Genomic DNA, 12,995 nt, shown 5'->3' with positions numbered 1-12,995 from the left:
TGAATTGGAATATGATTTGAGAAGGCAGGCATAATCATTTCTTCGCCATGAGGGCACTCCCTGACAAACTCTGGTGGCCAGTCTTTCTCAGCTAATAGGATGTCATAGCCTTTTGAGAGGTTATCCCAAAATAGACCCCTTATTTTCCTAATCTTATCTCCCTCTATACGGAATGTTATTTCATATATTTTATGAGGTTCGCTAACTCTGGTATCTGCAGTTTCCACTTGAATGTATTCATTCGTGTCCACTGTCTCCAGATGATTCATCAGGATCTTGCGAGCTATGCTCACTTCTGCTGCGCTGTCTAGCATTGTCTGTGCCCACTCTCCGTTTTTCAGCTGTGTCCTCAGTATTCTCGGCATGTTTTATTACTTTAATACTGGCTACCTTCTTTCTTGGAAATTATAGTTTTTTAGCAGGTTCCTTGTCTTTGGACTTGGCGTGCTCTTCCCTTTGTTCTGACCGTCCTCTTCTTTCCGATTTCTGCGAGGAAGTCTGAAAAGATCGAGAGGGACGTGTATCAATATCTTGATATCTATCAGGCTTTTTCAAATTATCCCTATTTCTAAGGTTGTATCTTTTCTCAGAGGGCTCCCTCTGGGGAGACTGGTGTTCTTGGTTCGGAGTTCTTTCTCTCCGCCGAGGAGACCTTCCTCTGGACTGGAATCTTTTTTCTTTGGGAGTGGATTGTTTATTTCCATCCCAGCTCTTTTTTGGAGTGTTTAGATTATTTTTAATAAATAATTTTTCAGGATTTTCAAGTAGTTGGGGTTTTACCGGTTTACCACCCAAACTATCTCTACCTAGTTCTTCATAGGATTTTTCTATGATTCTGGCAAGTTCAATTGGTTGATCTGTTATATCTATGTCTTTCAATTTTTGGCGGATCGCCACAGATGCTGCTTCTCCTTTTATGTTGGCTAATAATATAGCCGAGACCTGCTTGAAGTCTTCCAGTAATTTCATACCAAGAGTTAAAGCAGGTTCTGGACCGTATTCATTTTGAATCTGTCTTAGTACATCTGGTATCACCGCCAGAGACGGAACACCATGGGGTCGATTCCGATTCGGGAAAAAACGCTCCGAATAGCCACTCAGAGTGTTTTTCCCGTACGAATCGTACCCTGCAACGTCCCCCGTACGTACGACGAAGTACGATTCGTACCAGGAGCCGTACTCCGTACGAGTCGTACAAGACACCGTACGACTCTAATCTCCGTACGATTCTCCCTCGGAACCCGCTGTACGCGACATCTGTACGGTTTGCGGCAGGTTTTTACGACCCAGCAAGTCCGATACGTGTCGGGTACGCACCGTACGACCCTTTTTCTACGGGAGCTGAAAACAGCCGTAAAAGCAGAGTTTGTGGCGAAACAGGTACGGAACGGCCCCCCGGGTACTGTGCGAACCCCCCATGATCGCAGGGGTACGCACCGTACCCCTGCGATCATGGGGTGTACGAGCCATACCCCATGTACGATTGGTGTGCGAGCCGTACCCCCTGTACGATCGGTGTACGAGCCGTACCCCATGTACGATCGGTGTACGAGCCGTACCCCATTTACAATCGGTGTACGAGCCGTACCCCATGTACGATGGGGGTACGGCTCGTACACCGATCGTACATGGGGTACGGCTCGTACACCGATCGTACATGGGGTACGGCTCGTACACCGATTGTACAATGGGGGTACGGCTCGTACACTGATCGTACACCAATCGTACAATGGGGGTACGGCTCGTACACCCTATGATCGCAGGGGTACAGTGCGTACCCCGGCGATCATGGGGTGTACCGACCGTACGGTATGTATGTGTTTGTGTGCTTTTCCGTACGACTCGCCCTTACCTGACGTGGACCGTACGAATTGCGTCCTCATACCCCGGTCCGGATCATACTCGTCGGGTCGTACGGCATGTGTACGAGTCGTACGGTATGTGTACGAGTTGTACGGTTCGCGGTTTCAGCCTTGCAATACGTACGGATCGCGACGATTCGGACGGATTCACGGAATACGGATTGTACTTCGCGACTCGGACGGACGGGTACGATTCGTACGGAGAGGGCTCCAGATACAAATCGTACAGACGGTTTTTTTCCCGAATTGGAATCGACCCCCATGTGTTTTTGTGTAAATGGAAGCAAAGACTGTGCCCCAAGAGTCACAGTCCTCCACATGTGGTGCGACCCCCATTGGAAGGCAGATAGTCAGAATTCTGTGTTTCTCACCAGGGGTAGTATTCAGGAATACTGCCTCTATTTGAGCTATCTTTTGTGCTAGCCAGAATGGAATTTGTTCCCGTTTTGCGGGTGTTTTACCAAGACATGATTGTATGTTCTGTGGTGTAATTTTGTTTGTGTTTCCCTGATGAGGGTTCAGCTGTGGAATGTTAATAGCTGGTTGGACTGTTGCAGTCCGCATTACATATTGGACTAACTGTCTGTGAATTTTAATTAGTAATTTTAGCTGTGCTAAAAGTTCTTTGTCTGACATTTTTTCGATGTCTGGATGTGGTGTGTAGCTGGCTAGAACCGGCCACGTTGCTCCTGGTCTACCTAGTGGACCAAGCCTGGTGATGTGATCATTATGTTTTAGGGCGCCTTTAAACCAGAGCAGGTGCTCTTGGTAATTTAGTGGGATTTCCACATCCTCGAAAGGAGTGTATTCTTCCGGAGGTTCCTCTATTTTGTAATAGTGGAATTTGTGTGTTGTAGCGTTTGCCGCTGGAAAGTTTATCCATGAATAGAATACCTCTGTCTGCCGATATTCGTGTGCCTCTATCACGAAAATGACTGTACCACCTCGTGATGTCAGTCCGTTTTCTATAAGTTTTAAAGTTATAGTTTTTCTTATGTTGACCAGAATGAGGATAGCATTCCGGTTATTCTGTAGGAGACTCGTGTCATCATCCATTAGTTGGGCTGCTATTCTAGCTGCCTCCCTATCGTCATCACTGTCTGGCATTTTACTGTCAGAAAGGTTTTTTGTTGCAGATCAGGTTTCAAGGAAACAAAAGATTAGATGCACAATATTTTGGAACACTGTATCCTTCAACGTTGACTAAACCAAAAACTCTACATAGGAATCTCTTCCTACTAAGTTCCGGCGGATTTTAACCTTTTACCCACTCCAGACGTCTATTGGAGTATTTACGGGAAAAGGGTCTGTGTGAAAAAGCACGACTGAGTTACTCTAACGTCTTGCGTTAGTTTTATCGCCTTACCAAACGTTGGGCGCCATGTAGTGTAGTTCCTATTTTCCCTATAGGCTCTGCGCATTGGAATAACATAAACAGCAGTGTAGACGTAGGACTGAGGTCTTCTAGGTCTCTACTGACTATGTTAGACTTAATTTAGGTTTGCGCCAGCTAGCTCAGAGGTCACTGGAAACTTTCTTGACTGAATAGGAAGGGATCAGCTTCCCTGGCTCAGACAAGAAGGGATTCAGCTTCCGACAACCGCATAAACATGACAACTTTGCTCCCTCAGAATAAGAGTAAATCTCTAGAGTCGTGAAAACAATAGACAGCTATTTCACTCAGTCAGATGTGCGTTCTTAGTTTCACCAGAGTGCAGAGAAGAGAGAGACGGGTGTTTTCAATAAAAGGTATTATGTATTGAGCAGTCTTCCTTTTCATGCAAGAGAAATGAATTGCCACAATTGCAATACTTAATATAAATTAAAGTACGTACAGTAAAAGGAGTATTATAAAATAATACTGTAAAAAGCATTGATATGGTTTCTTAGCCATAGGACACTTAAAATGTATAAAATATATACATACATTTATACATAGGCTAATGTCCTCAACTGGTGCTTCTAAATTACGCCTACTCCGGTGTACCTGACCTAAGCCTAATACGTGGGAAGGAGTAAGTAAGTAGCAGTTTAAGTTAAGTAGGTTTGTTGCCAAGGATCTGTTTAAGAATTCTCTCTAATGGATTAGTCAGCACTGTACCTTGGGAATAGAATGTAGGAGGTCTGGTATCTCTCTCTCAGGACTCGATATCCCAGTCACCCACAAGGGTAGGCTGGAAACGCCGGAGCTGGATTTTCTCGGCAGGAGAAAAGACAGCGTCTTTCTCAGCGCGTCAAAGAGGAGGGGCAGCGTCCGTGGGCTTCTCGCGTCTGCTGGGCTCTCGGAAAGTAGATTAGCTGGTCTGCTCCAAAACCACCACCGTGTGTTTGCTTAAGGCAACGTTGGTATATTTATACCTGAAAGGTGCCGAGTTTGACGTAAGGTTTGGACATAAGACGTCAATAAAGATGTCACTAAGAACTGGCAGTTCTTACAGTGCTCGCAGGAGTTCTATTACAAATCAAAACAAAGCAAGTGGGGATTTCCCAGGTTGCTGGAGGTTTGGTATGTCGAAAGAACTCGGTGTGTTCTCTAGGAATCGATGGAAGTAGCTTTTGCCGTGCCTTGGACTGCAAGGGCGATTTACTGAAATATGGATCTGATTCTTATGCCATTATAGGGATATTATTGATTATAGCCGTACAGGGGCATAAAGTCACAATATTGAATCGGGTTCCTAGATAAAACACATCACTAGGAGGAGCTGCTTTGGACCGATCAGGCTCTGTGGCTGCCAGCCATAGCATATTGACTTACAGAAGCATGTAAAGTAGTTAAAAAGTGGGCATGATCCTTAGAAGAGCCCTAGCTGTGTGCTACAGAATAACTATAGGAAAGTGCCCTTTTTGTATGGTCACCCCTCCCACTTTTGCTGATGGTTATGACTCTGAAAGTGCACTGGAGCCTGCTGCCCAGGTCCCAGTGACAGTGCTCTCTCTCCAAAACTGTTGTGTGTTACTTGGCATCCCCAATTGACATGGACTTTACCTTCCTCACAAGTCCCTAGTATATGGTTCCAACTGTACCCAGGGCATTAGTGTTAAAGGGGTCCAAATGCTTGCAGTATTGTATGTGCCACCCCGAGTGACCAAAGTAAACTACTGACAGCAAGCCTGCCATTGTAGACTACAGGAACAGTGTAAACTGCTCCAATTCGACTTTGCCCTCACCATACATGGCAAAGTCAATGCACTGCTTTTATTATATGTCAGACACCCCTAAGGATGGCCTCTTAAAGCCCAGAAGGCAGGGTGCATTATATCAAAGGTTTGGGCATGTAAGTGCAAGCTTATATGTCCTTATAGCGGCCTTTACCTTTAATCAGACCCCACAGCTTTTAGTGAATCGTGATTTTACTGCAGAATTAGCTGATGTGCGCAATGCCCGCAATTTCACGTTTGGGCCCTGCAAAATTCAAAGAAAATGTCTTGTTCCGGGTTGTTTTAGACAGAGGCTGTCTGTTGCCTCTGCTTATTCTCTGCCTTACTGTAAAGACAGCAGAGCCTCTTGCTGTCTGCCTGCCCAAAGACGTCTCTCTAAGCAATACCACAATATAACTGTTTAACACGGTCCTCGTGAGTGGGGAGGGTCAGGAAGCCGGGTATGCCTCTGTATTTGTATTAAAAGATTGTCCTTAAGACCAGCGCACTGCTATCCACTTGTAGCGTGCTGTGCTATTATTTGAGTAAACCTATTGGCAATAAAACATTACCTCGCTGGAGTAGATAATGAGGAAGCCACCCTTTCTATAATACTCTTGGTTGTTTTCCGTTACTGCAAGGATTTTAGCACTTGAACTGCACAAAAAGTATGCTGGGAACCTGAGTGCCATGAGGCAAGTCAGTGAGTGTGGGGGCGAGGTAAAAAGAGCAAAATGTTCTGTAACCCTATTGTTGGTTTTTCAACTTACTCTCCCCATGCCTTTAAAAAATGAAGGTGACCTGATGTAATGTAACTGGTTCTCATATCAAAAGTGTGCTGTATATAAACTGCAGAACAATGCATAAAGAGGTAAAAACAAAGCATTCACTTGAGAATGAAAATACAAATACACATTCAGTGGCTGATGTGTACAAAATGAAACTAGAAAACTTATGGCTTAAATTGTGTGATCTTAAGCAAATATTTTTTTCAGCAAAACTCCTTTTTCTTTATTATCGCTTAATAAAGTACTTTCAAATATGTGAGCTCAGAACACCAGTTGTAAAAAACCTTTTGTGTTTGATATAATACTGTAATGTTCCTCTATAATAATCTGGGTCATGTACATGACATCTTGCCGCTTAGTTCACAAACGGTTCATGTTTAAAAACTATCACTTTTAATAACTACTTCTTAGTGCAAGGGGATTATGCAATTTGTTAATTTAAAATGGTATTAGCGTTCCTGCAGGAGAAACATGGCACTCAAGGTAACATAGTTAGACTGCATCAGAAATGGAGGGGGCAGATGTACATACCAGCTTCCTCGTCTTATACTAGAGGGGTTTCAATGTGGGTGATAACTGGGGTTCCGTTTATGATAAAGGAGGTGGTGACTGACCCAGAAGGTCAAATTGTTCTGCTTCGTGGTGCCCATGATGGTAGGTAAACATGCATAGTTAACAAGAATGCCCCAAATGTAGATGGCATGCACTTCTTTGGAATTGCAATGAGGGCAGTGAGCCCATACATAAATTCTATCATACTGTGAACCGGAGACATGAATTGCGTACTGGACAGCCAAAATAGGCAGGTCTTCGCCTAGGGATACTGAAATAACCTATGTATGAATGGACATTCAGGATTTATGTAGACTGGAACATCTGATAGACAAAATCTACTCTATCCCTTCACCAACTCAGAGCACCTACAACAGGCTGGACCTCATACTTGTGAAGAGTAGCACATGCTCCTATTGCACAGACGCAACCTACCTGCACAGATTATTATTGGTGTATTCTCCTTTACTGGTTTACTAGTCAAGCGCATGGCATATAATATCAGTGTTAGTTCAATTATAAACACGATTCCACATAGACTGAGGTATTTCGGTGTTTATGTTTACTAATAAATATCTCATAATTGAGCACTTTACTATCCTGAAAGCATATAAGGGGCCATTGGAATTATGCGATTCTGCAGACGCAGCGTGTTTCACATAAGTATGGATTGGCCAAATTTTTCTCATAATTATGGATTTGCTGCACTTGGCACACAATCCATCATGCTGCAGAATTTGCAAATGTCAACTAAAAATATTTTGCTTCTAGCTCAAATAGATTAAAAGTTACAAAAATTGCACCGGGATTTGTTGCCAATCAGTGCAAGGCCCTTCCCAGAAGTTGACTGGCACTACCTAGGTGAAACTTTTGCTAAGACAGTGTTAATAAGGGTGAAAATGACAAAACAATTAACTGATACTGTCACAAAATGTAACTCATTACACAGCATTTTATGCATTTCTTGTCGCGTAATGTAGTTGGCACTACCGCATAATTCCAGGAGTCCAGTCCTGTTTATATACTTTGTTTATTTAAATGAATAAATTACACTGCACACTACATAGCAAATTATCACTTCAACAAGTAATGTTTTTTCTTGGCTGCATGTAAACAAAAAACACCATCCAAGAAGGTTTGAAAGAACACTTTTAAGTGGGTAAATTGAGCAGGCACAGTAATGCCAAAAAAGTTAAGATTATGTTACAAAAACAGAAATAAAAAGCACCAGGCAGGCCACTCAACACTGAAAATCATCGAGTAATGTAATTGCAATCTTGGCTGTAAAATGTCCACCTAGTTCGTTGGTTTGACCTTTCCTTTTGTTTCCATTTCACGCAGAGGAGATATCAATGGTGTTTAACACTTACAACATGACATCCAACTTTGGAGCTTCCTCTCGCAGAAAAAGAGAGAAAGGGATCAATTTGGATGGGACCATCACCACCCTTGCTGTGGATCGCCGCAAGTCAAAGGTTTGGAACTACTACACCAAGCTGGGTGATGCCTATGTGGAGTGTAATGTGTGCAAGAAGCAGTTGTCCTTTCACAATAGCACCACCACCATGCGGGAGCATCTGGTGAGGAAGCACAGCATCCGCGACACTCTTCTTTCTCAGCTGAAGGAGGAACAGGCATCAGAGCCTGAGGAAATCATGGCCAAAAGGCCACGACAGGATACACCAGAAATTCACCTGTATCACCCCGCGTCTTGCCCCGAACCAAGAACTGACATGATCACTGACTTGGTGCTGGAAATGATCTTCCGCGACCTTCATCCTCTGTCCGTAGTGGAGGACAAAGGCTTTGGCCTTCTCATAGGATACCTGGAACCCAGTTTTACCCTCCCATCCCCTGTGCAACTGTCCAGTATGTTGTGGCACAAATACAATGTAGTCAAACAACACCTCGAACACTATCTGCGCAAAGCTGAATCGATTGTCCTGTCGGTTGACCTTTGGGTGTCTCTGCCCCACCAATCCTACTTAACAATTACAGCAAACTTCATTGACTCTGATTGGAGATTTGCCCGTTGCATTCTCCAAACTCAGCAGGTACACGAGGCAGAGTTAAAGGATAATCTGGCAGAGAAGCTTTACTCTGTCCTGGTGGAGTTTGGCTTGGCTGCTAAATCAGTGTTCTGTGTGTTGCATGACAGCTTGCAAGACATGGAGGCTAATTCCGAACAGTTACAAAAGCTTCACGGGTGGAAGAGTTTGTGCTGTTCTGCCCATCTGTTACATTACTGCATTCAAGCCGGACTCCATGTGCAGCAGGTGCAGGAGGCTCTAGATGCAGCCAGGCATATTGTTGCCTACTTCCAACAGGACGCAAAGGCATCCTGCTCTCTGGACAGCAAACTGGAGGCCATGAATAAAATCAAACAGAAGCCGGTGATGGACATACCGTCTCGCTGGCTGACCACCATTGACATGTGTGAGAGCCTGCTGGAACTGAAATGGGCCATCATGTCTGTTCTGGAAGAGCAGACCAAAAATGCCTCAGCTGTGCAAAACTTAGCAGACCACCAGTGGAAGCTCTTGCAAGATCTCATTCCCATAATGAGAACGGTTAAGATTGCAACATCTTTTTTGCGTGAGGAACAAAACACCTCAACTTCCTCCTTAATGCCCTGTGTGCACGGCATTGTGACTGCTATTGGCCAACAATCAGACGATTCCACTGAGGCGATCAAGACAGTTGTGAACAACATACGGTCGGAGATCCAGCAAAAATGGGACATGATGAATGAACAGAAGTTGCTTGAAAGCCCTGCTGTGATAGCTGCTTTTTTGGATCCCCGTTTCAAGGAGGTAAGGTTCCTAAACCCTGACACAAGGAGCGAATTGCACACTAAAGTGAAAGAGATGTTATCACAAATTTGTAGCCCTCAGGAGCAATCCACCCCTATGTCGTGGGGGCCTTCAGAATGCAAGTTGGAATGTAGTGATGGTGGCCACCAGTTATCCAATCACAAGGACGGGGGTGCGAACGGGCAGTCACAGAGTATCTATGACATTCTCCTTGGGAAAGATCCAACAGAAAGTATGCCCGAGATCCACCAGCAGCTAGAGAACTACATTGTGGAGCCACTCTGCAAACGTAGGGCCAGCCCCCTTGACTGGTGGAGAAACAATGAGCACCGATTCCCTGTGGTTGCCAAGCTAGCTAGGCAGTACTTTGCCATCCCAGCCACGGCAGTGGTGCCGGTACGTGCATTTGCCCCTACTGAAAGTTCTCTTGAGCACCGACGAGCAGTCCTCTCCCAGGAACACCTGGATCAAATATTGTTCCTCCATCAAAATTTTGACTTTTTAGAATCCATGAAAAATAATACGAGCACATGATTTCAACATAAGATGCACAACTGCGCTTAAAACCAAAATGTTAGGAATATAGGTAGAAGAGCACGTCACGATGAGCTATGCCGTAAAATATTTAATGCCACACAGCGTGCGCATGGCTTGTCCCCTGTGGAAGTGTGTCTGAAAATTTGGCATGTTTTGTAGTTAATTATAGCTTTCATAAAGTATCCCAAAGAAAAGAAAAACTGCATGCCTTATTGCATTTTGATCTCTGATTTAATAGTTTTACGAAAGTATTCAAAACGTGTTACGTTTTCTTCGTATTCCCTGTTCATTTCTCATGTAAGCTGAATTGTATTCCTCTGTATTTTTGACAGTCAGAAATGTTAACTGAACAGCAGGAGTAATATTCACTATGACTAACCCTGGATATGTGGTTTAAACTGGGTCCTGAAACCAGTAGTAGCTGACTAACTATAACGTAAATATTAAAGAAAATATGCTTATGTTGTTTTCTACAGGCAGGGTGTGGTACCCCTGAACTCCATTGATTAACAAATTGCAATACCTTAATTTCCATTAATCCAGCTAACCTAGTAAATGACATAGAATCAGTGGTGTGATAAGGATCAACATGGGGCTATGAAGTCGTGAAGGGCTGGGACTAAAGTAGTCCAGCTATACTGAAAAAACAACAAAAAGAAACAGAGATGGACAAAGTTAGTCCATGGTTACAGGCATCTACTGGTATAAACCCAAAGAAGGAACAATGGCTAAACTGGATTAATCTAAGAACTAACCAACACAGCTGCAAACATAACTACACCATGCTAGGGGTCCACAGTGAGGGTCTCCGGTAATCACAGTGGAAAGCAATTCACTGTTGCAAACTCAAGTCTTTCAGTAGTTGTTCATGCTAATCCAGTTTATATCCAGATAACTCATAGACCATTGATCATGAACACTCCACAATTGTAGTAGAGAAGATGACTTTTATCATTCAAAACAGCTTAAACACAGAAGTCAGGAAAGGGTAGTCTCAAAATCTCACTCTCTTTGCCTAGTATTCCTGGCACCATACTCTGAACATTTATGCCTTTCGTACAAGGCACACCCCAGTAACCTCATCATAACCTACAAGGTCCCAGTTACATTACAGTATAATCTGCCTACTCCTATCCAAGATAACAAGAAACAAAACTTTAATTTAAACTAAACATAACATGAAAATTTCCTATCTCTTTCTCTCTCAGGGTACGAATACTTGTACACTGAGGGAAGCGTTGTAAATAAGAGTAACTTCACCAACCTTTGCAAGTTCCACAGGCTAATGCTCACACGTCTAATGTGACATTTTCTCAGTTTCACATCTGTTTAGGGAGCCATAAAAGCGGCTTATACCTTAAACACAAAGGGGTTGATTCCGATCCTGGAAAAAAACCGACACGAATCGTACTTGCTGGATCGGAAAAACCAGCCGCAAACCGTACAGATGTTGCGTACGGTGGGTTCCGAGGGAGATGCGTACGGGGATTTGATTCGTACGGTCTCTGTACGATTCGTACGGAGTTCAGCTCCTGGTACTAATCGTACTTCGTCGTGCGTACAGGGGACATTGCAGGGTACGATTCGTACGGGAAAAAAGCTCCAAACCGCTATTCGGAGCGGTTTTTCCCGAATCGGAATCGACCCCAAAATGTGGATTCCAGATAATAACCCAATCAGCTATGTGCACAGCTAATGAAGATAGCCCTTTCTATTTATCAAAATACTGTGGCATTTGTTATCGATTATAACATATATACACCTCCATTTTATTCCAATCAACTAGCCACCTAAACCATGTGGGGCTTTCTTGGTTTCAGGCACTAGACCACACATCACATAAAAGATTACTGACCAGTTGTTACAAGTGACTTAACATTTAAGAATTCACAATTACAGCAAGTGCAGGGAACTTCATATCAAATGTTCTCTTCTCGTTTCCCTGGTCCAAGTACCATGTCTTAAATCTTCAAAAAATGTCTGGCAAACCGACCATGTGAACACCCTGACTCCTCTCCGTTCTTAGCATCAGACTTCTGCATGCAGTAGATAATCGTTTTAATATTTAAACTGCAGGTACTACATGTAATGCACTATAATTGTACTGCCACATTCTTCATCAATTTAGCAATTATCTATATAACCATTTTAACTGTCATCATGTAATGTGCCTCACTGATGACATGTAAGGTGTCTCTGTTCAAAGTGCTTTATGTATAAATACATATAATACCACTAGTAGCATGTGACCTTTGCTTCACAATCTTAACATCGGGGAGATGCTTCGTGAGACTTTACTTTGCAGGCAAGCAAATCATATCAAATTTGTTACAATTGATAAAAGTTTGCAATAAAGCGAGCACATTCTTTTATACAGATTGAATATAAAACAAATATAATTCAAACAAACCAACAAATGAAAAGTTACATCAAAAAGAAATTATAAATATATAAAACTCTTAAAAACATATACTTTCTCGAGTCATCTGTTACAGTTGCAGGACTATGTACAAAATTCATTGTTTGTCTTACATGACTTATCGTGTTCAAAGTGATCATTCTGTGTAATAAGTGATGTCTTAAAGCTAAACGGCCGGGGAAAACAAATAATACATGTTTAAGATCTTGTTGACCTAGATCACAGTGTGGATAGCACTTGTCATACCTACTATTAGGAAACCCCTTAAATAAATTATTATTCAAGTGCAGGCCGTCTGTTCTGAGGTTTATTACAAATCTATATAGTTCATGGTGAGAAAGTATACACAAATATGGTTGCATTTTCTTAAATTCAGCACGTAACCAGAACTTAACAAAAGAGACCACAAATGTACAGTAGGGTAAATCATTGTCGTATTGCATACTTTCCAACATTTTTGTTTTACTAAGAGTGTAAAATGTACAGAATATAATGAGAAAGAAGAACCAGGTTGCAATCCTAGTCAATTAAACACAATAGAAAAAACTTTGAAAGTCTAGCACATATCTTTTGCCAACTAGAGCTCTACTATAAACATGTGTCATAGACAGATTGGCTTTGATGTTATTATTTTTGGTGCACAGTCAAAATATCGATTCAAAATTATCGACCAACATTAATATTGAGTTAAAAATATTGAAGGTGAAGAATATCGAGGTCAAGAATTTCGTTGGACAGAATATCGGCCCTAAGGTAAGTAAATCGATTTTTTTATATCGATGTAAGTAATATCGAAGTTAGTAATATCGATATCAATTATATCGATGTTACTAATTTCGATGTTACTAATATCGATATTTGTTTGTTATTATGTATTTTATTA

General features: G+C 42.5%; 1 protein-coding gene across 1 annotated transcript in view; it reads left to right on the top strand.

Moving 5' to 3' along the window:
- Positions 1-12,591, top strand: part of LOC147692475 (E3 SUMO-protein ligase ZBED1-like) — an 83,824-nt gene extending 71,233 nt beyond the window's left edge. Inside the window, exon 3 of the mRNA XM_086938683.1 lies at positions 7,685-12,591. Coding sequence (XP_086794809.1) covers positions 7,685-9,690 — 2,006 coding nt within the window. The 3' untranslated portion in view covers positions 9,691-12,591. The remainder of the gene's footprint in view (positions 1-7,684) is intronic.
- The last annotated feature ends 404 nt before the right edge of the window (positions 12,592-12,995 follow it).

Source organism: Lissotriton vulgaris, chromosome 9, assembly GCF_964263255.1.
Source record: "Lissotriton vulgaris chromosome 9, aLisVul1.2, whole genome shotgun sequence".
In the NCBI taxonomy this organism is placed as follows: Eukaryota; Metazoa; Chordata; class Amphibia; order Caudata; family Salamandridae; genus Lissotriton; species Lissotriton vulgaris.
The sequence above is the reverse complement of the archived record's forward strand: the minus strand, read 5'-3'. Positions and strand labels throughout refer to the sequence as shown.